Source organism: Vulpes lagopus, chromosome 3 (assembly GCF_018345385.1).
Source record: "Vulpes lagopus strain Blue_001 chromosome 3, ASM1834538v1, whole genome shotgun sequence".
Lineage (NCBI taxonomy): Eukaryota > Metazoa > Chordata > Mammalia > Carnivora > Canidae > Vulpes > Vulpes lagopus.
The window spans coordinates 110,209,302-110,235,822 of record NC_054826.1 but is presented as its reverse complement, the minus strand read 5'-3'; the positions used below and the strand labels follow the sequence as shown (position 1 = coordinate 110,235,822).

Below are 26,521 nucleotides of genomic sequence, written 5' to 3'. Positions count from 1 at the left end.
TGCTGGAAACTCTGGCTTGTTACTGAATTACTTTAGTACATTTTTTATCTTGTTGATTATACCTATTCATATTTGTTTGAGAAGGTAGGAAATTTTTTCTTCATAAAAATAAAAAATACTTAGGAAAATCCAGTACTTTGGCCCTTATGTGAGAATAACATTTTCCAATTGAGCTTTCATGGATGCTCACCATTTGTCTTCAAAGAACTTAGCATGATGGTTTTGTTTTTCCTATATAATGATACATTTTGAGATTAGAAATAGTTACTTTAGGAAAATTTAAAGTTTGCCTAAAACAGTCTTTAAAAACTCTGTGTATTCTATAGATGCATATTAAGTATTATTTTAATCCGGTAATTTCAGCTATTTCAATTCTTTTAGGGATTCAAAAGGAAATCTGTGTATGGTTTTTATTTTTGGAGGTCAATTAAATGCTTCATTCTGTGAAAATGAAATCATGTCTTAAAATGGCATTTTTGTATACTATGCCTGTTACTTAAGCCAATGTTTTCTAGAAGATTTACAATGTAGCCAATTTGAAAACTCTTACACAAAGCTAAATTACAGACTTTGGAAGGATAAGAATAAAGGGAGGGCTTGAGGTATTAAGATGTGGTAATTCAGAATGTTGATGGCTGCTTTATATTTCAATTGTTGTTTCTATTAAATTTGTAGATGTCCAATAGGAAGTCACTTATTTACTGTTTTCTGAAATAAATTTATTTAAATGGCATCTTAAAATGTTATTTTAAAGATAGAAGTAAATGTTAATATAATTTTAATAATGACCATAAGTAAATTTTAAAAAATTTTAATTGGGAACTCGGTATATTTAGGATTTTTGCATATTAAATTGTCTCTTATCTAGTCTTGCTTTTTACCTTAATATGACAGTTGTGGGGCTCCCCCTCCCCATTTAATAGGCTGTTTTTAGAACAGTTTCAGGTTTACAGAATGATAGAATATTTATACATAAGAAATATCAACACATGAAAGCAAAAGTTAATAATTTAATTGTAATATTGATTCTTTTACTGTTTTGCAAAGTGGGAAGTCTTGATTTGGAGCACGATTTAGGCAAATGTTGGTTTAAATTCTTTGCACAAGTAATTTTTCCATTCTAAAATAATTTTTTAAAGTTGTTTATTTATAGACCTATTCAATTTTGCCCATCTGCTTTAAACTGTGCAAAAGACCAGTTAGTTGGGTCACAGTATGGCAAAATGTGAACATTAAAAAAAAAATGTAGTGCATATATGTATTTTGTACTGGCTGAATGAAATTCCTTCGAAACAATTTTCTGGTGTTATGGATGATATGATGTTGTGGTTGATTAGGGTATCTTTCCAGAATAACAGTCATACTGACTGGACTTGTTCTCTGGATCTTGGCTCTAGAATTTTTGTTTTTATTTTTATTTCTGTTTCTATTTTTATTTTTTAGAGCAGATTTGTAACTGTGGAGTTATTCATCAACATACTAACCAGCTACTGTCATCTTCCTTATTACTCTTTCTACTTCTCTTGATCATTCTCTCTCTCCTTTACATGTTCTTATTTATTCTACCTTTTAAATGTCAGTGTTGAGCAGTGTTTCCACCTTCAGTATCATTCTGTGTTGTACTTTGGTTCAGCCATCCCATATGCTGATAGTTCTTCAGTTGTTCATTGAGCTACCAGTTCTTGGCCATTTGCTGTGCTTGGTGCTGGGAATGCCAGTGATAAAGGGGAGGAGAGAGGAAAAGCCAACACTTAAAGTAAGCATGTGTAGGGTAAGGGATGCATTAAGAAGAGTTTTATGGGAATAGAGGAGGGGAAATTGCTTGTCAGAAATGCTTTTAAGTTTAGCAGAACTGAGGATGAGAGTGGGGGGTGATTGGTTGTTTCCTAGGAAAGGTGGACGGAAAGATTTTCAAGAAAGGCATCAAGGCATTTTAGGCACAAGGAACATCACGCAAAAGAATGGTACCTTTTGGAGTGTTGCAGATACATGGTGTGGGAAAGAAGGAAACGTGTGGACGTAATGGGATATGAATCTGGAAAGTGGTAGATGGGGTCATCCTTAGTACTTTAGAAGATTTCTGAAATCATTTTAACAACACAGATAACTTGGGCAGAGATAATAGATTTGCGGGAGAGGGTAAAAATTGGGAGGGGTCAAGATGTAAGCCAAGAAGACCAATCAGGAAGTTTTTGCCAGAGTAAATTGATGGAGGAACTAAATCACTGCAGGGACTTAAAAGATAATAAGGATGCAGTTGAATTCTATCAGGGAGATAATCTGTTGGAGAGGGAGAAATCCTTGCTTGAGTAAACAGTGAGGCCATTTTCTAAAATAAGCCACCCATTCTCTCCTACCTCTCTGGCAGTCCTGACTTATTCTTCTTGCCTTTTACTTCTCTCTCTGCTATGGAAACCTATCCTGTAGGTCTTGCCATTTCTTCTCATTCTGCTACTCTCATGACTTTTTTCTCCCCCACCTGTATGCTGAATCCTAAATTTATGTTTTCAGTCCATACTTTCACTAAACTTTAGAACCATATATTGAGTTATATTCTACACATGAATATCCTATGAGCATGGTTTTCAGAGTTTATCTGAGGACTCCGGAGGGGCTGCCTGAAACTGTCATGAGATCCACAAGGTCAAACTTTTCATAATGATAGGAAGACTTTGTCTTACTCACTTTATTCTTATGAGTATGTAGTATTTTCTAGAGGCTCCATAATGTGGATGTCACAACAAATTGGATGCAGAAGTAGGTAGGAGAATCTACTTGCTTCTCTTAAGCCACATATTAAAGAAATTTGGAAAAATGTAAAACAGTGCATGCTTTTTACTTTTTGTTTTGGGAAACAATTTCAGAAAATCTATTCATTCAATGAAAATATATATTGATTCATGTAAGGGTTTATTTTAAAAATTACTATTTTTAAGAATTTTCCTGTTTAAAATTTTAATCTGGTAAATATAGTTATAACCCACTAAACAGAAGACCTTTGATATTCTCAGTAACTTAAAAATTCAAAGGAGTCTTGAGACCAAACGTTTGAGAATTGCTGTCCTATAGTATTACAACAAATAGTCAAAAGCTAAACTTATTCTTTCATGTAATTCTGAAACTTAGGTCTTTTTGGGTTTTTTTTTTTTTTTCAGATTTTATTTACTAATTCATGAGAGACACAGAGAGAGAGAGGGGGGCAGAGACACGTGTGGCAGAGGGAGAAGCAGGCTCCATGCAGGGAGCCCGAGTGGGACTCGATCCCGGGACTCCAGGATCACGCCCTGGGCCAAAAGCAAGCGCTAAACCACTGAGCCACCCAGGGATCCCTGAAACTTAGGTTTTTGTTTTGTTTTGTTTTGTTTTGTTTTGAAACTTAGGTTTTATCTTCTGTTTCATGTCTTGGTAAATGGTACCACTGTCTATTCACGCTTCAGGCCAAAAACCTGAGAGTTCTTTGATTCCTCTCTCTCTCTTTTTTTTTTTTTTTTTTTTTTTTTAAGATTTTATTTATTTATTCATGATAGACATAGAAAGAGAGGCAGAGACACAGGCAGAGGGAGAAGCAGGCTCCATGCCGGGAGCCCGATGCGGGACTCGATCCCGGGACTCCAGGATCGCACGTTGGGCCGAAGGCAGGCACTAAACCACTGAGCCAACCAGGGATCCCCCACTCTCTTTTTTTTTTTTTAACCTACGTGGCAATAGTGGTCACTAACATTTATTGAGTACTAGGTAGGTGCCAGCTACTATTCTCAGTTCTTTACATCTTGCAAAACCTCACAACAACCCTATGTGGTAGAGGTTTTAATACTTATCCCTGTTTTACAGATGAGGGAACTGAGGTGCCAGGGTGCTTAGCTACCTGGCCCAGGTTATATGTCTAGTAAGTTGCAGAGCCAAGATTTGAATCTAGTCAGTCTTTTGAACCTGCACGTCTTTGTTCTGGAACAGTTTGTGTAGATTTATATTCCATGTTTCTTGAGGATTTTAATATGCACATTCCCTATAAAGTCATCTGGGCCTAGTGCTTTTTAGAGAGGTAAATCTTGGAGAACCTTTTTGGTGTCTTCTGCTATTAAAGGATCTTTTCTGTGAGCTCATTGTGGTAAATTATATTTTCTAGAACAGACACTGGGTAACTATAGCTTGCAAATTTGGCCCACTGCCTATTTTTATATATCAGATTTTACTGGAACACAGCCACATCCGTTCATTTACGTGTAGTCTGTGGCAACTTTTTGTGCTACAACAGCAGAGTAGTTACAAGAGAGACTGTATGGCCTGCAAAACCTAAAATGCTTATTACTCTGTGGCCCTTTACTGGAAAGGTGTGCCAAGCCATGTTATGGAACATTGTTCCATTTAGCTGGGTTTCCTGTTTTTATTGGTATCGATTGTACATAACATTTTCTTGTATTTCCAGAATCTCTACATTTGAAGTTATGTCTTTTTTATCCCTGGCACTATTTATATTCTACCCCCCCCCCATTGTTTTGGATTACTAAAATTTTGTCCAACTTGTAACAGTGTTGGTGTTCCATCTTCTGTGCTCTTCAACAATTTAAATAGCATTAGACTTAGAGTTACATGTTTCTTAAAAGTGTGCTAATAAAAAAACAAAAAATAATGTATGGGAATATTGATCAAACTGTCTGATCCTGATGGGTGATTTTATCAATCCCTTCATTTCTTCTGTGCTAATTAATCTTTATTTTCTTCCCTCTTTTGAGGTCAGTGTTAAATCCCTCCTCCATCTTTGCAAATTATTTATAGAGTTGAGTCTAAAGAAATACCTTAATTTTAGAAAATCATCTCATTTTTTCCATTTTCATTTTTTAAAATTAAGTTTTTTCATGAAGTCATGCCTTGAAGTTATTAGTTCACTTGTAAAGTCATCAGTTGCTACTTTTATCTTCACTAATTCCTTCTTCTGCTTCCTCCAGTTCATTTTTTAATTTGTGTAAGATGCTTCATATTCATTCTTACTTGTTGAAAATAATAAAGACCAGAAATTTTTCCTTGATCACTGGTTTAGTGGTATCTTAAAATTTATTATGTGTATTGTTTTCACAAATATTTTCTTGATAATCCTACAGTTCTGATATTTCTTTCTTTAGCTCAAAATTTAAGGCAGTTATATTAGCTAGTTTCTTTGTTTTCTAATGTGGTTGCATTGCAATCCAGAAATACCACCTATATTATTTGTACTTTTTGCAATTTAGTGGTGTTTTCTTTAGTGCTGTATGGGTGTCTGTGTGTGTGTATGTACTTTCTATGACTGTTCCATGGGTATTTGTCAAAAAAGGTGTTATTTTTTATAGTAGATAGTTTTCCTTTTTCAGTTTTTCTGTCTCCATTGGATTTACATGTTTTGATAACTAAAGTTTGGTACATAAGTGTTCTTAGCTGTTTATATCTTTTTAGTTGTTTTCCTCTATCATTGTGAGATATCTCATTCTTTATGATGCTTTTATGATTGAATTTTTTAAACCTGATATTAATATTACTTTTATTTAAATTTTGTTAGCAGTTTTGCTTCTATATCAGTCTCTGTACTTCCCCCCCCCTCAACTTCCTATATAGTTTTGTTTCAGTGGTGATTTTTGCAAAGTATATTCCTTAGGTTTTTCTTTTCTTAACAAAAGAGCTTTTATTAACAAGTGAATTTAATTCATTCACATTTATTATTATTTTTGTTAATTCATCACATTTATTTTGATTACAGATTTTGGGGGCTTTATGCTCAACATCATCTTTTGTGTTGAATTTCTTTTTTAATTTTTATTTTTATTTATTTATGATAGTCACAGAGAGAGAGAGAGAGGCAGAGACACAGGCAGAGGGAGAAGCAGGCTCCATGCACTGGGAGCCCGACGTGGGACTCGATCCCGGGTCTCCAGGATCGTGCCCTGGGCCAAAGGCAGGCACCAAACTGCTGCGCCACCCAGGGATCCCTTTTGTGTTTAATATTAATTGCAGTTCCAAAATAATTCTTTTTATTGCATTTTCTGTATCTGTCGAATGAATTGAGTTTTCTTGTTTTCTCATTTTCCTTTTTCTCTTTTCAGTGGTTTGGATATTTACTGATAATTAACCTAAATTTTAACTGTGCGTCCACAATAGCCAAAATATTCAGTAATTATATCTGTTACCCAGCAACCCCATCCTTACCCCCCTACCTACACACAGTTAACTTCCTCTTTACTCTTCTCGTATGTTTCATGTTTACATCTGAGATTTCACTTCAGATTATTTAGCTCAGTTTTATAATCAATAGTTACATTATCTTAATGTTTTTACTGGTTTTGGTGAAATTTTCTGGCCCCAGAAAAGAGAACTATCTCAGCCTTTTTTCCCTGTGATACTTTATTGGTAAGTACAGCAGCTCTCTGAATTTGAGGTAGGAATGGGGCAGCTGGCTGACAGATGTAAATACTGCTTCTGAATTTCTGGTCACTTTGGATGAAGTGTTGAGGTTCTTACATACATTCTCCACGTAGGCCTGTAGTGTTTGTCTGTAGGTTGTCTTCTACTTCCTTGAAGGTATTAAAGAATATTTTCCTGTAGCTATCTCATATAAACAATATCTTTTTTGGGTTTTAAATTATTATAATCTTTATTATACTCTTTTCTTTTCCTCCTAGTAATAAAGTGGCAGGCAAGCCTGTATTTTTAGCTGTGGATAGTATTTTAAGTATTATAAGGTTACATTCAATTGCCAGATACCATGCTGAGCTTGAAACTAAATATGTAAAGGCTGAGTTAGAGTTTTTGTGTCCTTTATGATTTCATAGCTACATGTACTTTATCTTTTTTTGATTTCAGAAGTACTTTAGAATATTCTAGTGCCTCATTTTCCTTGTTAAAAAGGAATATACATTATTGGTACTTTCTGGGAACATTAAATTATCTGGGAGATAAAAATTTCATTCATAAAGTAATTAAACCTAGAACGTACTTGACTCAAATTATTAAAACGAAGCTTTTTAGTTGCCTTCAAGAAGAATGGAAAGGATTCGAAGTAGTAGATAGAATGTCTGATTTTTCATGTAATTCCTCCTGAATGATAATTTGCTTGCATTGCTTTAGAAATAATCAGAGTCATATTTGAAAAAATAAGAGGCTAGATCATGTATTAACAATATATTAGTGATATGATGTAGACTAACTTCACCAGTGGCTCAGAGAAAGAAGGCGGTAGTGAGGCCAGACTGCCAAGTGAAGGGACCTTTAGAGCAAGGATTGGGGGGGGGGGGGGGGGGCGGAAGGGTGGGAGGGGTAGGTCCGGGAGAGGTGTCAGGGTTTGGGTGGCTACTAGAAGCAATACTGGTGACCACCTTTATCACAGTGTCATGCACATTGTGAGCATTTGACAAATACTGCCTTTATTTGGCCCACAGAATAGCTCTGTTTACTGGGTTCTTACATTGTGCTGGGTACAGACCAGAACTGCCTGTACTGTACAGGCAAGGAGAAGGACGCAGAGATAATCCAGTTCTGGTGGTGGGCTATTCTAATTTCAGGCCTGGAGCTCTCAGCCCTTGAACAGCTTTTTCTCTGAGTCTCCTCACTGGTCACATGGAGATGTTTCACTTTGTTTATCTGACAGTGGCATCTGTAAAGATGCATCAAACTCTCACAGAAATGTTCAACTATTACGAAAGTGTAAGGTGGTATTGTGCCAGTCATTAAAAAATGCCCACTATTCATCTAGCTTTGTATTTGGTACTCTGTAAGTGGTAACATATTTAACTTTAGGATAGCCTTGCAAGGTATAGGTGTTATCTCCTTATCTCCACTTTATAGAGGAGACCATAGGCTCAGTCTGGTATATACACCTTGCCCAAAGACACAAAACTTAGTAAAGGCAGCACTGGGATTAAAACCTGGGTCCATCTGGCACCAAAAGTTCATATACCATACTGTCTCTGTAGTTTTAGAGATTGGGTGTATCTTTACCAGATTAAGGCATTTGCGTTAGTTTGTTTACTTATTTGATCTCTTTTAAGAGTCTAGAAATCCATTGTTTATGATCGCACATTGTTCATACAGTAGACAAATGTCTGTTTCTCAGATTTGCTTAAGACAGGGGATCTACATTATTTCTCCAGTTTTGATTAGTTTTATAGATTTCATTCTATAATCTTTGTATTTACTTCTCCATTCTGAGTTTGTCTTATTTGATTCAGACTTTACCTTTTAACAACAACAAATCCTGTGAACTTTGCCTTTTTGTAAAGAACCTGTCAGATTGTTTTCTACCTTTTCTATCTGTTCTTGTGTTGTCTTTCAGAGATGAAGAATAGGGACCAAACACTTTGAAAATGAGGCAGATAAAGAATAGTTTACAGGGAATTGAGGGTTCTTTTAGGATAACCAAAATTTGATTCCCCACATTTGCTCTTTGAGCTGTTGTGAGTTCCATAGTTATACAATCAGTGTTTGTTCTCTGATTGAAATAATACGGGCCAAAGCTGGTGCGCAGGAGCTGTCATACAAGCCAGGGGATGCCGATGGTGTCCGTCCCCTTGTTGGAGGAGTAGTTGCAGAAGTAAAATTGAACTCTCTCCTAAGAAAACCTGAGCCTGTGAATGAGGATATCCTCGCACGCTTGAACTTTCTGTTCCTTTAGGGTTGTTTTTCGTAGTGCCTTTTTACTTAGAGGGCTTACTGTGGAGGTACACTTTACTGGCTAATCTTTTCCACCCCTTTTCTTTTGTTGGGATTAGTGCCAGAACAGATAAAGCCCAGTGTAAGCCAGCCTCAGCCTGCCAACTCTAATAACGGCACTTCCACAGCAACCAGCACTAATAATAATGCCAAGCGAGCCACAGCCAACAATCCGCAGCAGCAGCAGCAGCCACAGCCGCCACAGCAGCCACAGCAGCCGCCGCAGCAGCCACCGCAGCCGCCACAGCAGCAGCCGCAGCCAGCACAGGCCTTGCCTCGGTATCCTCGGGAAGTACCACCACGATTTCGCCACCAGGAACACAAACAGCTTCTAAAGAGGGGTCAGCATTTTCCTGTCATAGCAGCAAACCTGGGATCTGCTGTTAAAGTGTTAAGCAGCCAGTCAGAAAGCAGTGCTTTAACAAATCAACAGCCACAAAATAACGGAGAGGTGCAGAACAGCAAAAACCAGTCAGGTGAGAGAAGGCATTTCTTACGAGACTCCAACTGTCCTCATTAGCACAGCAAGTTGATACATTCATGGCTTGTTGGGGATGTATTTGTGTCCATCAGTATCTGCGTTGCAAAATTAGAGTTCCGTGCAGGAAGTTACCAATTGGGAATGCTTAAATGTTTCCTATAAACTGACTGCCCATTCTACTTTTTAAATGATTATTTTAATCACCCTCCCTCCAGGTTCTACCCATTTTCACAAGCAATTTATAAAAGCTTAAATCGATAAGTCTACACTTAAAATTAAGCACCCCTCACCTCCCCCTCAGTATATGTGTTAAGCGGTTGTACATATTATTGCAGTTAATCCTCAGCAGCCCTGTGAAGCATAAATTGTTATCCTCACTTTTCAGTAGAGGAAATTGAGGCACCAGGACATTCGATAACTTGCCCATGATTACTCAGTTACTCTGTGCCAGAGAAAGATTGTTGCTTGCGGAAATGGTATTCACATAGCACATGGTACTCAGTGATTGCCACAGAAGGGCCTTTCTGAGTTCAGTAATGATGGGGAGGGAGAAAATGTATGTGATTATGGTTTTCTCAGAGGCCAATTTGTTGCAGTATGTTCTGATAGGTTCTAATGTTTTGTTTGTCCATTCATTTATCAAACTATTTTGAAGCATTTACTACAAGCCACATAGAATCAAGGTTCCCACGCATGAAAACACTAGCATATACTGGTTATGAACAAAGTTTCCAGAGCCAAATGGACCAGGTTTTTAAATCCTAGTTCCATACATACCAGCGTCTCTGCCCTTGGGCATGTTACTTTATTGCTCTGTGGGTCTGCATCTCATCTGACTAGCCTTTGCTAACTGTCCCAGCAAGAATTACTTTCTGTCTCTGCTCTCTTAAATATATCAAGGACTCCTCTGTCCTTTAGATTATGGTACTTCACAGCTAATAAGTAGCAGAGCTGGCGTTACATCAAGATCTGTCTGATTCCAGAGCTGGGTTTGTAACAGCCTTGCTGTACTTTGGCAGCATACTGGATGTGGTAGGTAAGGAGGAAGAGGACATGAATGTGATTTCTCTAGCATAGATAATCAGAGCAGTACATTATTATTGGACGGGATACAAACTCAGTATCACCCTGAATTAATACTACACTCGTCATCACTTATTACCTTGTATGAGATTGGCCAAATCGCTTAATTTACCTCAGCCCTCTCTAAGCTATAAAGTATGGACATTAGTGCGCAACCTATATGGTTGCTTTGAGGATTAAATTATGTGAGTGTTTAAGCACGGTGGTTAGTGCCTGACATTTAGGTACTGAATGAATTATCTTCCCCCAAACTTTTACGAAAGGACCTGTACTTTTCAGGAAGAAGACTCTGGTTTAGACATATTACATATAGCACCAAGCAGTTAATTTGAAGTTCATCCAAGAAATCAGCCTGGAAGCAGATGATGTAGTTGGTCATGGGCATGTATTTTAAAAATGTGATCGAAGCCTTAGGAGAGGTTATTCACACAGTGAATGCTTGAATACTTATTAAGAGCTAAACAATGGTGGTTATTACACTTAACAAAATGACCAGGGAAATGGGCTCATAAATTTAGAAAGTGGTATGTTGAGTACCACTTTTAATTTGGGAAATGAAAGAGAGCTGTTTTTGAAATGAAAAATAGTGTAAAAATGTTTATCAAAAATGGTTAGGGTCAGAAATCCCAAAAATATTAGAGATGTGCATTCAGATAAAAAGAAGGCCTATGTGAGCATAGGAAGAAGTCTTCAACAAAGGCTGAAAAATACAAATGCCCTGCTTGTTTCTCAGAGGACTTTATGAAGGGACACTGCATTCATGTGGAGGTGGGGAATGAAGCCAGGAGAATGCAGCAGTCTGGCTGATGTCCAGAATTAATGTGGGTGACGAAGGCAGAGCACTGCAGAAAAACTAGATTTTTGTTTTTGTCTTTTTAAAAAAAATTTGTGAATTTCCACTTTCCAGCATATGCCACATATTTAACTTAAAATATCTGTGTAGATGCTGCTAGGAGTAGTAGCAACTTTAGCCACCTAAGAGACCAATGGATGTCTATGAACTAGGGAAGTCTTCTTCTTAGACTGTTATGTCTGCCCCGGCCTCTAAGGGTGATTTACAACAGTAATGACAATAGTGATCCAGTGACTGACTCTAACAGGGTGCTCCTTAGACACACACACACTGAATTAATGCATTCAGTCCTCCTCTTACAGGTTATGGATCAGTGAAGAGCAGTGTAGTATCCATTATAAAAAGCGTGATCAAGAGTCCACAAACACAAAAGTTGTATGTTGTGAACCACAGGTAGTTCAGAGCTATGTGAATGTAATCTTAACTTTTTATTTTTGTATCTGTGTTTCACTTGTTTCCGGAACAAATACAGTTAATGAATGGAGTAGGTTTGATATGTAGGTCAATAACATACAATAAATACGTACACAGATACTTAAAGTTTTCATGATAAAAATGAGAGGTGCAGTGTGTTGGATGCTCCTCCCTTGTCCTCACATAATTCAGTTCTCATTCATTCAGTGCAGTCAGGGAGCAGGGATAGTCCCGGGATGAGAAGAGGTACTTTATAAATCAGAGATCCTAAGCCACGCACTTTCTCAGGCTAGCAGGTAAGTGAGGTAGAAGATGAAAAGGAGTGACAGGAACTGGGGTAAATGTAGTGACTTTGTATCCTGCCTAGGTACCTTACAAGCCTTTAGAGACCTGCCCTGGTCAAACCAGCTGGCTTTTTGGGCTCAGTGGCCAGTCTGTAGCTATGCCTTAGACCCCTAGTGATGCTTTCATTCAACACTGAGACTTCTCTTCTGCAATTGATTTCCTAGAGCCTCACGGTATCCGGCTCTGATAGTGCCCAAATAACTCTGAAGTTGGGGGACTTACAGCTCTTTATGTAATAGAGGATGTGGGGGTGCTCATTTGGCAGTGTTGTTCTTGTGGACCCGTGTGTTCCAGCTCACATTTTATCATCCAACTGGCATGCGTTCCGAAAAGTTAATAGAGAAAAAATACCCATGTACCCTGGGCCCAGATCCAGCAGTTGTTTATGTTTTCCCGTCTTCAAATGCATGCCTCCTTTCCACCCTTACCCTCACCTTCCTCTTCGACCAGACATGTACACCTTCCCCATCATATGTACATACATATGCATACATATGCACATTCAGTGTACTTCACCTTTAATACTGGAAATTCCCTGAGAATAAGGATGGTCTCCTATACAATCATGATACCACAATCCATTCCTAGGCAAAAGGGGGACACATTAAGCAGATCCTGTAATAGGTAGTTTATGTTCAAATTTCCATTAGTTGTCCCAAGAATGCCGTTGTTTGTTTATAGTATGATAGCATTTATATAAAATATAAAGCTTCTATATTGCTTAGGGATGAGTTCAGATAGAGCATTTTGAGTGATTACCACTTAGTGACCCAGTGGGGAAGGAAGGAGATGTGATCAGAGAAGGGGTACACAGGAGTTTTCTATACTAGTTATTTAAGGGAGGGGGTATGTGGGTTTTGTCTCTATTACTCTTTACAGCCTTTACTACATTTGAATTTTTCTTTTTAGGCAATCTCTGGGAGAGTTGAGCTAGAATGATAAATGACCAAGAAATGGGGCCTTTTTAATGAAAAAATAAATAAAAAGTTTTTATCCATATTATCAGTACCTCAATCCTTTTTAAGATTTCATTTATTCCAGAGAAAGAAAGCAAGCATGAGTGGGGTGGGTGGGTAGAGCAGAGGGAGAAGCAGACTCCCTGCTCAGCAGGGAGCCTGATGTGGGGGGCTCGATCCCAGGACCCTGGGACCATGACCTGAGCTGAAAACAGATGCTCAACCAACTGAGCCACCTAGATGCCCTTCCAGAGACATTTAAAGATGAAAATACCATCCTCCATCTGTGCTCTTTACTGTCTTTTCAATGTGGTATCCATCCTTGATGTCGTGGAATTTGCACTTCTTGCTCTTTACTGGTACCCTTTCCCCCTAGTCTATAAACATAGTTAAGCTTGTGTCATCTTTTAAAAAAATTTTTAAACCCCCAGTCTCTAGGACATGTAGACTTTCTCTCCTTCCCCTTCTTACAGAGTAGTCTGTAGTCTCTAATGCATGACTTCAGTCCTCTGTAATCTGGCTCCTGCTCACTTGACTAAAATAGCTCTTACTAAGGTCATTGGTTTTCTGAATGTCAAATCCAAGCTTAGTGATTTTCACATGTAGCTGTGGTAACAGACTTTTCCTTTTTCATTGTTATAGATACCTACTTTTTTTTTTTTTTCACTTTTTAAAACCAGAACGTTTATTTTGACTAATCGTTGAAATCCTTAAGATGAACTGGATGCTGCAACAGCTGCCCTCTTGGGCTTAGGTGTCATTCCTTCACGGAATCCATGCCTGAATCTGCGGTATACAATTTTTAGGTGCCTCATTCGACCGGTCCCAGTGGTATTCCGTCTTTTAGCCTTGGCACTCCAGTTATACTTTCTCTTCCGCTTGGCAGGGTAGCCACACTTGCCGCAGGTGGACTTCTGAAGGTGGTAGGCCTTAGAGACACAGCGGCAGCACAACGTGTGCGTCTTATTGTGACGCTTTCCGAACGATGACGTCCCCTTCGTCATCTTGTTTCCGCTGCAGACCCCTGATACCTACTTTTTTTTATTGTTCACTTCCTCTTCCTTAAAGCTCTTTCATTCTTGTTCTTTTCTTTCTTTTTTTTAAGATTTTATTTATTTATTCATGAGAGAGACACAGAGAGAGGCAGAGAAGGCTCCGTGCAGGAAGCCTGACGTGGGACTCAGTCCCGGGTCTCCAGGATCACACCCTGGACTGAAGGCGGTGCTAAACTGCTGAGCCACCGGGGCTAAAAATATAGAACGCTTCACGAATTTGCGTGTAGTCCTTGCACAGGAGCCATGCTAATCTCTGTATCGTTCCAATTTTAGTATATGTGCTGCCAAAGCGAGCACCATTCTTGTTCTTTTACTCAACTAGTTTTCAGATTTTATTCTCTCCCATGACTGCTTCAGATCTCTCCTCAGTTTTAGATTCATTGCTTCCAGATGTCTTCAGCTGATGTTGGGCCCCTCAAACTCCACACATCCAAAATTGAACTCCTTGTCCTGCCAGCATGTCTTTCTGGGTTCTGTTGTTCAAGAGTTAGCACACCCATCACCTCCCATCTAGAAATCTTAAAATCATGTTTGCCATCTCCATGTCTCCCAGGCGACTGGTTTCCCATGTCCTGCTGATTTCAACTCTAAATGTCTCTCAGCCCTCCTCTCTTGTGTGCTTAGGCATCACCACTGGCCGAAGGCACTCGCCATTCGGTCTAAAGCAGCAGCCCCTAGATTGTCTTTTATGGCTGTCTCCCGAACACCTTCACCTCATCTCTCAAACCAGAGACCAGTCATGATCCATGCATCACATTTGGATGGTAGTATTGCATTTGTCATCTTTATCTAGAACAGAGGACGGTTTGCAGCCCATTTCAGTCAGGTCCTGTTGGAAGTCTGCCATGCCCATTCATTTACATGTTAGCTCCGGCTGCTTTCAGGCTACAATGGCACAGTAGTTGCCACAGAGACCATCTGGCTGGCAAAACTTAAAGATATTCACTAATTGGACCTTTACAGAAAGAGTTTGCCAGCCCCTGGGCTAGAGGCAGAATAACCAAAAGAAACATTTTGAACTTTGTCACTGAGTGCTGTTTGAAACTGTGCATGTCAGGTTCTCTCATATTCCCAAGTGATACTGTGTCATACTTCCCCAGAATTACTCTAAAACCAAAGTACATTTACTTCTGAAGGACTTTCCCCTTCTGGTGAGAATGAAAGCCTTCAAGGCAGAAGGCACGTGTTTATTTTTCTTACATGCTGTATATTTAATAAGAAAAATAAATGAATTTTCCTGAATATAAATTATTCCTGAGCAGATGATACTGTTTCTTTACAAATCACTTGAATTATAGCCAGTCTTTGCTCTGCCCCCACATACCCTCTTTGATCTTTGTGAATAGGTGCTATAGAAATGCGCTGTTGTTCTGACGTGTGGTGCTGGAGCTGTCCCCAGTTCTCCTCAGGTAATTTTGTGTGAAAATAGGAGCTTGTGGTATTATTTTGGATTTCCAGTGCTCTTTGGCAATGCTCAGTCTTCCAGATCTTCATTTGCCTAATATCAGTGCAGTCTGTAAAAATTTCTATTTTGCATCACGCTCAGTAAAACTCAGCTGTCTCCCTTTCCTCCCACCAGCATGGGGCTTCACAGTCTACTGTTTCTCACTATTTCCTGGAAAAACTTAACAGGATTGTTAATAATTGTTAATAATTGCGTTTATCCTCTGGATCGTTTGTGATGATGGGTTTTTAGCTTCCTGTCTGTAAGGGAAACATTAAAATTTTCACCTCTCCCAGTTCTGAAAGAGTCTGTGTCTCTGTGAGACATACTAGTTTCGATTGCTGAGGAGTCCTGTTCTTTTCACAGTTTTAGTTGGACTGGGATGTCCCCACCTCTATCTGAGCTACATGTTTTTCATAACCAAAAGGTCCTTGGCTGAAACACAGTTTTTGAATTTTGGGTGTTTTTTTTTTTTTTAAGTATCAAGTAGTTTTCAGATTAAAAATGAAATTTTAGCTTATCAATGGTGAGATGATGTCTTTCATTTTCCTAAAATACATAGGAATATATAGCAAAAGACAAATTTGGACCACCTTCCCCTGCCTCCTCTGAACTAGGTTATGACCAGATTCTGAGAGAAATTTTTACTAACATTAAAGGTTAGATAAAGTTTGGTTTGCAAAATGGATCCTGCTGTTTGCTGGGGTTTTTGCTTGTTTTCTTGCTTTTGATGTATTCTGACATAAAATGACTTCACATTTTAGGTAAGTAATCAAATCTATATCCTTTCTTTTTGTGGTTTCTTTGCTTTTAGGTATAAAAAATTCTCATTCACTGATAACTTTTTGGTTTCATCTTTTAACACAATCAGATGAGATTATTTTTGATAAATAGTCTGATTTTAAGAAATCTTTTTAAAGTATCGAATTATTCCTTCTCTCCTACTGATTTAAAATACTAACATTTGATAAATACTTGGGTCTCTCCCTGGCTTACTCATGCCATGCAGCTGAAGCTTAGTTACTCTGGCAGTGCAGCACTTGTTAGCTGTTGCGTGACCCTACAGCTTCCCCCTGCCCCCATCCCACTGTTGAGATTTTCTTTTTCATCCTCTCATGTTTTATATGAATTTTTAAGTCACTTTATCCATGCTACAGACTCCTGTTAGTAATTTCTTATAATTGAATTACACTTTAAGAAATAATATTATTCTGTCTTCCTATTCAGGAACAAGTTTCTGTACTTAATCAAGTTGTCTTCTGTGGCCTACAATAAAACGCAATCACATATAACTTTAAATATTTCTGTTAGCCATATTCTTTTTTTTTTTTAAACTTTTTTTTTATTTTATTTTTTTATTTTATTTATGATAGTCATACAGAGAGAGAGAGAGAGGCAGAGACATAGGCAGAGGGAGAAGCAGGCTCCATGCACCAGGAGCCTGACGTGGGATTCGATCCCGGGTCTCCAGAATCGCGCCCTGGGCCAAAGGCAGGCGCCAAACCGCTGCGCCACCCAGGGATCCCTGTTAGCCATATTCTAAGTTGCTTTGTGATTTTTGTGGCTGTTAGAGTTGGGATCTTTTCTCAATTACATTTTCTTGTCAACTACTTCTGGTATATAGGAAAACTATTGCTTCATACATGTTAGCTTCTTTTGTTTCTTTTCCACTATCTTTACCCTTTATTTCTGGGTCCTCTTTCATTGGTCAGTACTCCCAGCGCAAGGCTGAGCATTAGTGTTGATGCCAAGTACCTTGCCTTTTCCTGTCAGTATGGGAATGCTTCTGCTGCTGCACTGTTAAATTCTAGGTCTGTCCTTTTGTGTTCAGCCTAGGTGGTTTTGTCGAACATTCTCAATCTTCCTTTCTTATGCTTGCTCTGTGGAAGCGGCAAGAAATACACATACATGTGAAAAAACAAATAATGGGCAACAAGTACTTTTACTTGACGTCTTTGAGGTGCTGATGATGGTGATGGTGGCTTGGTTGTTAGATCTGGAGAAAAGTAGATGGATTTGGGGTTCAGTGGTGGTTGGGATTTGCCATGCACAGTAAGCAAGCAAGGATAAATCTTAGGTTTTAGGAAACTTACTGAGAGGAAGAAAACCAGTAAAGAAGCAGAATTTTTTTTCTCCTTTAGGAATAGGCATCTGTGGGGGAATGATTCAGGAGTTAGTATTCTGTTTGAGACAAGTGCTATTACTGTTCTCACTTTACAGATGAGGAAACTAAGATACAGAAAGATTGAGGATCTTGCCTGTAATCATATAACTAGGAAATGACAGAGCAGCTTTTAAGCCCAAGCAGTCTGGCTACAAAGTTGTGCTCTTAATCACTATACCAAACTGCCACTGGTGGAGCATTTCTTTGAAGCTGGCACTGAACTAAATACTTCACATAGGACAGTATAGTTAACAGCTGGGTAAAGAGGTACTGTCTGTCTCCCTGTTGTGCAAATTTGGTCATACAACTGCTGCAGAGAGCCCAGACTTGAGTCTTGGTGTCTCCAGAGTTCCAGCAATGTATTTAGCCACCTTGCTTTATTACTCAATGCTGAATCCTGCTTTCCTCACCTGATTTTCTGTAACTTAGCCTCTGGGCCTTCATTTATTTTCCCAGCTACAAAGTAAAAGTAGTATCCTGTGCTTTAGGTTGTTTCAAGGAGTCAGTGACAAAAATGCAGAGAAAACACATGATCCGTGGTCCTGATTGATGATACTGCTGGTGCCGGTGTTGATATATTGGTTTGTTTTTACCCCATGAGACAAACTGTTCGATATCCTGTGTTTCATGAGGAAAATGCTTCTCATGGGCACTGAAAGATGATGACAAACTTCATTTCACAGCTTAAAAAAAATGATTCCCAAACTGGGAGTGGAGATAAGAGTTTCTTACGGAACTTTAAGATTCATGTAATTGGTGAATTATGTATACGCTTTTAGTCTCTCTTTAGTCTTTTTTCTGCTCTTCTTTCTAACTCCTAGTTTTTATGTTTGATGATTGTGCTTTGAGAGAAAATGATGCAAGATGAACCTGATTTTCTATATTTGCAGTACATTGGTAGTGAGTTACATTTGTTTTCTAGGCTTGCAACTCCTAGCAGTTGGTTTATTAGGTCTGAGATGTGAGGATGTGATTTGAACATGTATGTTATTTAAAAGCACTACGTAGGATTCTGAGTACTACTCTAGTTGAAAACTACAACATAAGCAACCCCCTAAAGACAGTCTAAATGCAGACATCTTATGCAGGTTAATATCCCTGAGGAAGTTTTAACTACCAGATCCTTAAACCGAATGAGAGGAATGAATCTGGGGAAGTATTAGAAGCATGAGAACTGCCTGCCCTCTACCTGCAGGAAGATAACTAGATGATAATGTATAGCGGTGAGTCCAAGATTATAGGATTCTATGACTGATCATTAATGATTTTCAGTGTCAGCACTTGATTTTTTTAATCATCATAATTCTGTGATCTCCTAAAAAATACGGCTATGAAGGTAAATTAAATTTTTATGAAGGAGAATGCAACTAAAAATATTTGCACTTGCATGCAGTATTTCAGGTTGAACATAAACACTAATGAAATGGAAATAAAATGGGAAAGAAAGGCTTTGTAGTTTTTATAAACTTGTTCTAATACCCAAAACCGTTGTGTGAAAAAGCTCCTCTAAGAAAGGAAAGACAGGAAAGGATTTCTCATATGTTTCTAATACATTTAGTCAAGTTTGTCCTGCTCCTTTGTCCTTACCCATCTCCTTCCCAGCCCTCCTTTTTTTTTCCCACGTCAGGCCTCTAGGCCTGGGTTGCTTCATTATCCTAATACATTACTACAACCTATTCTTCCTGACACTAAAATTCTTCTACTTGCTGATAAGTAATAGTTTGTTCATTCAGCAGCAGATCCCTAATGAGAGGGACTCTTGTGTTCCAGGTACTGCCCTAGGCTCATAGGATAACATCAGTGAATAAAACAGCAAAATACCCTGCCCATGTGGAATTAATGACTAGATAAGGAAAGTTGGTGGCTGGGATATAATCAGTGCCTCTGTAACCATACTGCCAAGTATCAAATTTTGTTAATGTCGAGGAACCACATATGTTTATAACATATTTCTCATCTTTCCAAACGCTTCATAGTTTTTGTGTTTCTCCTTTATTCTAGATATAAACCACAGTACTTCAGGATCCCATTATGAAAATTCACAGCGGGGACCTGTGTCTTCTCCGAGTGACTCTAGCACAAATTGTAAGAATGCTGTTGTAAACGACTCCCCTGAGACAGAAGCATGGCCCTCAGTCCCTGGCAGTGATCCAGAGTTGGCTTCAGAATGTATGGATGCTGATTCTGCCTCCAGTTCTGAATCAGAGAGAAACATCACTATCATGGCTTCAGGGAGCACAGGTGGTGAAAAAGATGGCCTTCGGAATAGCACTGGACTTGGTTCCCAAAACAAGTTTGTGGTTGGTAGCAGCAGCAATAATGTGGGCCATGGAAGTAGTCCTGGGCCATGGGGTTTTTCCCATGGAGCCATAATAAGCACATGTCAGGTCTCTGTGGATGCTCCTGAAAGCAAATCAGAAAGTAGCAACAATAGAATGAATGCTTGGGGCACTGTAAGTTCTTCATCAAATGGAGGGTTAAATCCAAGCACTTTGAATTCAGCTAGCAACCATGGTGCCTGGCCAGTATTAGACAACAACGGACTTGCCCTCAAAGGGCCTGTAGGGAGCGGTAGTTCTGGCATCAATATTCAGTGTAGTACCATAGGCCAGATGCCTAACAATCAGAGTATTAACTCTAAAGTGGGTGGTTCTTCCACCCATGGTACCTGGGGAAGCCTTCAGGAAACTTGTGAATCTGAAGTAAGTGGTACACAGAAGGTTTCATTCAGTGGTCAACCTCAGAATATTACCACTGAGATGACTGGACCAAATAACACTACTAACTTTATGACCTCTAGTTTACCAAACTCCGGTTCAGTACAGAATAACGAACTGCCTAGTAATACAGGGGCCTGGCGTGTGAGCACAATGAATCATCCTCAGATACAGGCTCCATCGGTTATGAATGGCACTTCCCTTTCTCATCTTAGCAATGGAGAGCCAAAAAGTGGAGGCTCTTACGGTACTACGTGGGGTGCCTATGGTTCTAATTACTCTGGAGACAAATGTTCGAGCCCTAACGGCCAAGCTAATGGTGACACTGTGAATGCAACTCTAATGCAGCCTGGCATAAATGGGCCTATGGGCACTAACTTTCAAGTGAACACAAATAAAGGAGGTGTGTGGGAGTCTGGGGCAGCGAATTCCCAGAGTGCATCGTGGGGAAGTGGAAATGGCGCAAATTCTGGAGGAAGTCGACGAGGATGGGGAACTCCTGCACAAAACACTGGCACTAATATACCCAGCGTGGAATGGAGCAAACTGCCTAGCAATCAGCATTCCAATGACAGTGCAAATGGCAATGGTAAGAAGTTTACAAATGGTTGGAAATCTACTGAGGAAGAGGATCAGGCTTCTGCTGCATCTCAGACAACTGAGCAGAACAGCGTGTGGGCCAAAACAGGAAGTACAGTGGAGAGTGAAGGTAGTACAGAAAGCACTGGACGCCTCGAGGAGAAAGCAACTGGGGAAAATCAGAGTAGAGATCGGAGAAAAATTGATCAGCACACATTACTCCAAAGCATCGTAAACAGAACTGACTTGGATCCACGTGTCCTCTCCAACTCTGGTTGGGGACAGACTCCTATTAAGCAGAATACTGCCTGGGATACGGAAACGTCACCTAGAGGGGAAAGAAAGACTGACAATGGGACAGAGGCCTGGGGAAGCTCTGCAACACAGACTTTTAACTCAGGGGCATGTACAGATAAGACTAGCCCTACTAGTAATGATACCTCATCTGTATCGGGGTGGGGAGATCCCAAACCTGCTCTGAGGTGGGGAGATTCCAAAGGCTCAAGCTGCCAGGGGGGATGGGAAGATGACGCTGCTGCTACAGGAATGGTCAAGAGCAATCAGTGGGGGAACAGCAAAGAAGAGAAGTCCGCATGGAATGATTCGCAAAAGAGCAAACAGGGATGGGGTGATGGACAGAAATCAAACCAAGGGTGGTCCGTTTCTGCCAGTGATAACTGGGGAGAAACGTCAAGGAGTAACCATTGGGGTGAGGCTAATAAGAAATCTAGCTCAGGAGGTAGTGACAGTGACAGGTCTGTTTCTGGTTGGAATGAACTTGGTAAAACTAGTTCTTTTTCTTGGGGAAATAACATAAATCCAAATAATTCGTCAGGATGGGATGAATCTTCTAAACCTAATCCTTCCCAGGGATGGGGAGATCCTCCAAAGTCTAATCAATCTCTAGGTTGGGGAGATTCGTCAAAGCCAGTCAGTTCTCCAGACTGGAACAAGCAACAAGACATTGTCGGGTCTTGGGGAATCCCACCAGCAACAGGCAAACCTCCTGGTACAGGCTGGCTGGGAGGACCTATACCAGCCCCAACAAAAGAAGAAGAGCCCACAGGCTGGGAGGAACCATCCCCAGAATCCATACGTCGCAAAATGGAGATCGATGACGGAACTTCAGCTTGGGGAGATCCGAGCAAATACAACTACAAAAATGTGAACATGTGGAACAAAAATGTCCCAAATGGCAGCAGCCGTTCAGACCAGCAAGCACAGGTACACCAGTTGCTACCATCTGCAGGTGCCATCTCAAACAAAGAGGCAGGCAGTGGCTCTGGTAAGTTTTCATTTAATGGAGTCTGATGGTGTTAACAAAATGTTTCACAGTATTGTAAGCCTCCTTTCAGTGTACCGGGTGCTGTAAGATTTAACAGTATTTGCATATGCGCACAAAGGGCTTTCCCTCCTCCCCCCAACCCAGGAGGAGCTTCTAGTGAAGAAAAGAATAGGCAAGGTGTTTAACATCAGGAACCGAGCTCTGTCTGTGGCCATGTTGGTTGTGAATCTCCCACACTCCGTTCTCTGCTAGGAAGACAGCAGAAGGTAGAGTTGGGAAAGTGGTATCTGTTGGGGATGCTCTACACTTCTCAGTTCTTCTGAGTCAAGTCATTACTTACTTTGTTTTGTTATTTGATTACAGTATCCCCAGAAAGAAAACCAGCATCCAAGTACAATACTCTCTAAATACCCTGTGCTATATTTGGCCTTGGAAGGGGTTTATTTAAGTAGGCATGAAATCCAAGTCTATTAGTTATACAGTGTGTATGTTTGTGTGCTCAAAACATTTGATAATACCTTTCTGGTGTATTCCCACATATTCCCACTCTCATAACAAGGAGCTAATTCCTATCTCTGCAGATTATTTTGACAACGACATTTTCATTAAGTGTCATTGGAATGCATTGTCTTTGGTAATGGAATAATAAGCAGTCCCGTTGGAGGGATAGGAATGTTTTCATGAGCTAACCTTTCAGCGTCTAATTCTTTTTCCCCCAGGATAGTTTATGGTATTTGGATTTAATTCATAGAAGAAAAAGGTATTCATCTGAGGAAAAGGCTGTTTGAGTTCTTTTGAACGTTGTTTATGGCTTTACATTGGACAACCTGATACCTCAGGATTTTTAAGAAGTGTTGTCCAGTGTGTATAAAAGTAGGATGTCTACTTATTGTTGGTATTGTAGTTAATTTTTTTTGCCCCAGAATAGTGATGTTGAAAGGTTGCACTTATGGTAAAAATTGTTTATGTACACTGTTGCCCAACTTGATTACCTGCTTGGATTTACTAGGTTTGCCTCAGATTGACTTGACTTTTCCAGGAATTAAATTCATTTTCAAAGGAGGATGACTTGCCATAATAAAGGTCATTCAAAAAAAAGTCTGCTCTACACCCAGAGGGCAGTTATGAAATAGGTGGTGGAAAAAAAATTCACACCGGTAGTTAAATTATGATGTGGGAAATGATTTGTTTTCTTTGCATAAAACAGAAGCCATTGTCTTTGCCCATGCCCATTGCAGCATCATTATTCAGTCTGTGAATATGAACGTCTTCATCTTTTGTTCCCTGAGTACTCCTTATTGCCCTGCACCACCCTACCTTGTGCTGATGACTTCTTTTCCCACACTTTCTAAAGGCTGGGGTGAGCCCTGGGGGGAGCCTTCTACTCCAGCCACAACTGTGGATAATGGTACTTCAGCATGGGGTAAACCCATAGACAGTGGTCCCAGCTGGGGGGAGCCCATTGCTGCAGCATCCAACACATCCACGTGGGGCTCCAGCTCTGTTGGTCCTCAAGCATTAAGCAAATCTGGTAAGTTATTGATAATTCCTGGTGGCTCTTTTGTCACAGTGGTGATCTCTTGTTGACTACAATTAAATAATCAAATAATGTTTGTATCATTGATAAATGTATCTGTGTATCCTACTATGTGATTTTACTGTTTGTTTCTTTGAATTTGTAATTTTGTTTGCTCTTTTTAGCTTTCTGGATGTTCTTGTCTTTTCTTAGAACTGTTAACTATAAGGATTTGCATTTACTTCACCAAATCGAAGTTCTCTTTTACCAAATCAGATTACCTAATCAAGCAACTTTCATGTTATCCAGCATTAGAGACAGGATATAGAGTAATGTGGATGCATATCCAAACTGTCTGGCTCAGTTCCAGATTACTCCCTGAATATTATACAGAAAATCAAAAAAGTTCAGGAAAGACCTGATTCAACATTCAGATGAACATCATTACTATCCCATAAGTTGTATGTGGGGTCCCCATAGGAATTCCAAAAGCTGAGTATCCAGTTGAGATGCTTTCTGCTCATGACTTGCAATACTTTTTGGCCATTCTCTTTGAAAATATGTATCAAAATGAATTCTTTGAAATTTCCTCGATCCTCTCTGCCCTGTGTGTTGCCATACAGATTGTTGAGTTTGAACAAGAAGGCCATGTTTAAGAATGGTCTGTTTGTAAAAAGAACGGGAGATACTTCTTTTCCTTTCCTTTTTCCTTTTTCCTTTTTCCTTTCCTTCCATCCTTTTTTTTTTTTTTTTTTTTTTTTCCCCCCCGTAAAGTAATCTCCACACCCAGCAGGGAGCCCAGTGGGAGGCTTGATCAAGACCTGATCAAAAGTTGGACACTTAACTGACTGAGCCACCCAGGCATACCTGATTCACTCAGGTGGTAGAGCGTGAGACTCTTGCTCTCTCAGGGTCATGAGTTCAGGGTCCATGTTGGGTGTAGAGATTACTTAAAAAAAAAAAAAATCTTGCTTAGTGGAAACTTCAAGTATAAAACATAGATTCCTACCATGTAGATTTGTGAAGGGAAATAAAAGTGGGATTTTTCCTAGATTCCCCACCCCCATAATGAGTGCTTGTTCTCCAGAAAGAATTGTTTGATTAAATCATGTTTCTCTTTGTATCACAAATCACAATCAGGGCCAAAATCTATGCAAGATGGCTGGTGTGGTGATGATATGCCATTGCCTGGAAATCGCCCCACTGGCTGGGAGGAGGAAGAGGATGTAGAGATTGGAATGTGGAATAGTAATTCATCTCAAGAGCTTAACTCATCTTTAAATTGGCCTCCATATACAAAGAAAATGTCATCGAAGGTAAACATTTCAAGGGCAAAGCCCTTGAAATTTTCAATTCCAAAGGTAGTTTACCCTCAGGAAATTTATGTTCTTCCTGCCCATTTATGGCAATGAGTACAGGCCAGGCAGTCCCCAACTTAGGTATAGCCTTTTGTATGGGCAGCCACCTAGAAAGCCATAAGACCGCAGGAACTTCCTTTCTCCCCACTGCTACAGCTTGGGATTTCTCTCCTCCTCCCCCTCCACCAGTGCTGCCTGGGACAGCCCCTCACCCCAGGGTGGGCTTGCAGCGGTGGGGGTGAAGAGAAGGGCAAATCTCCATGTTGACTTTCCATCCCCACTGCCAGTTCATCTCCAATTCCGCCTCACCCGCAGTCCCCAGCCCTCCCCTTTTCCCAGAATCAGTGGCTTCCCTTTTCATCCCCCATCTGTATCCCTTCCCCTAGCCCTAAAGGTCCTGTGACAAAAATCCCTAGGAATGAGCCATTTGATTTTCCTCTGATATGTGGACAAATCTTATTCCCAAACATGTTGAGTACATCAGAATCCTATGGCATTTGTTACAGGTACAGCTTACTATATCCCAGGCCTCCTGTAGTTTTGGAAATTGGACCCCATATGTCTCTGATGCAGAGCTAGAGCTGAGAACCACTGATGTAGAGCACTGTCTCTTAAGAGGTGGTTTTGGATGCTGGTGCCAGATTGTCTTGGGGACCATTTTCAAAATATGTGCCCAGAACCTCAGGTGGTTCTCTCCGCCTCACTCTATTTGAAAACTGGTGTGCGCCACCAACCCACCGCCCCTACCCCCCTACCCCCACCCCCCGGGATCTTAGAGGTCAAATATCCAGTAGTTCCATTAGCTGGCTACCAGGGTCCCTCCCTTTTAATCCTGGGATTCTCAGTCTAGGACCTGCCATTTTCATTTAAAAAGATGTTGCATTTGGCTGAATTTGCCTATTGCCACTGCATATAGCTTATGAAATGCTTTCCCATATTTTACATAAGCCATTTGATCCTCATGACCTTCTGAGGTAGAATACCGATGAGGAATTTGAGACTGTCAAAGGTGGTGACTTGCCCAAAGATGCATAACTAGTGACAGAGCAAGGACTTAATTTTAGGTCTTCTAATTCCAAACCCTGTGTTCTTCCCACTGGACCATGCTGTTTTGTGACTTTGTCTTTCCTTACAGGGTCTGAGTGGCAAAAAAAGGAGAAGGGAAAGGGTGTGTAGCCTTTTTACTCTTTCTCCTTTGTTTCTGCTAGTAAAAATCTTTTAGAAAGCAACTGCAAACATTTATTTAGCCTCTGCTGTGTGCCAGGTACTGTGCTTGGTGCTGGGGGTTCAGAAACACTAGGAAAATGAGCTGCACCTTCGAGGAACTCAGAGTCTAGTGTGGGACAGTAGGAGAGCGCTAAGGAGTGGCCACTTGAGTTTGGAAGATGCCTGCGGGTGGGATATGCTAAGGGAAAGAGTAGCCTGACATACTAAAGTGGAGAATTTTTGAAAGAGGTGATAGGACATCTGGCTCTATAGTTAAATTAAGGCTAGATTGTAAAGTATTTTCAATACCATGCCAAAGAATTTGAACTTTATTCTAAGATATGGAGCCAATGAAATTGCATAGAAGGCAACATGACCTTGGGCTTTTAAGA

At 39.9% G+C, this 26,521-nt stretch overlaps 2 protein-coding genes and 1 non-coding gene across 12 annotated transcripts in view; 1 reads left to right on the top strand and 2 right to left on the bottom strand.

Annotated features, from left to right (window-relative positions):
- TNRC6A (trinucleotide repeat containing adaptor 6A) overlaps nt 1-26,521 on the top strand; it is a 106,502-nt gene that overhangs the window by 46,135 nt on the left and 33,846 nt on the right. For 6 of the 10 annotated variants that reach the window (XR_005986861.1, XM_041749422.1, XM_041749421.1 and 3 more), the window contains exons 5-9: nt 8,733-9,149; nt 19,470-22,049; nt 23,404-23,580; nt 24,706-24,881; nt 26,059-26,091. Coding sequence is in view for 9 of the 10 variants with exons in the window: in XM_041749422.1 (XP_041605356.1) it covers nt 8,733-9,149; nt 19,470-22,049; nt 23,404-23,580; nt 24,706-24,881; nt 26,059-26,091 (3,383 nt within the window). In the remaining variant the exon portion in view is untranslated. Of the gene's footprint in view, nt 1-8,732; nt 9,150-18,555; nt 18,692-19,469; nt 22,050-23,403; nt 23,581-24,705; nt 24,882-26,058; nt 26,092-26,521 lie in introns of those variants that run through there. The other 4 variants (XM_041749427.1, XM_041749428.1, XM_041749426.1 and 1 more) reach the window with 3 other exon arrangements.
- On the bottom strand, nt 13,471-13,841 carry LOC121487564 (60S ribosomal protein L37-like). Its single transcript, XM_041749429.1, has one exon. It carries the CDS (start codon nt 13,807-13,809, stop codon nt 13,516-13,518), a length of 294 nt encoding a protein of 97 aa, XP_041605363.1. The 5' UTR covers nt 13,810-13,841; the 3' UTR covers nt 13,471-13,515.
- On the bottom strand, nt 14,054-14,157 carry LOC121488463. The gene has a single exon (XR_005987091.1). It is a non-coding gene; the product is annotated as a U6 spliceosomal RNA (small nuclear RNA).

What these genes read in the sequence shown, in the direction of transcription:
- LOC121487564 (XM_041749429.1), bottom strand. Translation starts at nt 13,809, where the DNA reads ATGACGAAGGGGACGTCATCGTTCGGAAAGCGTCACAATAAGACGCAC.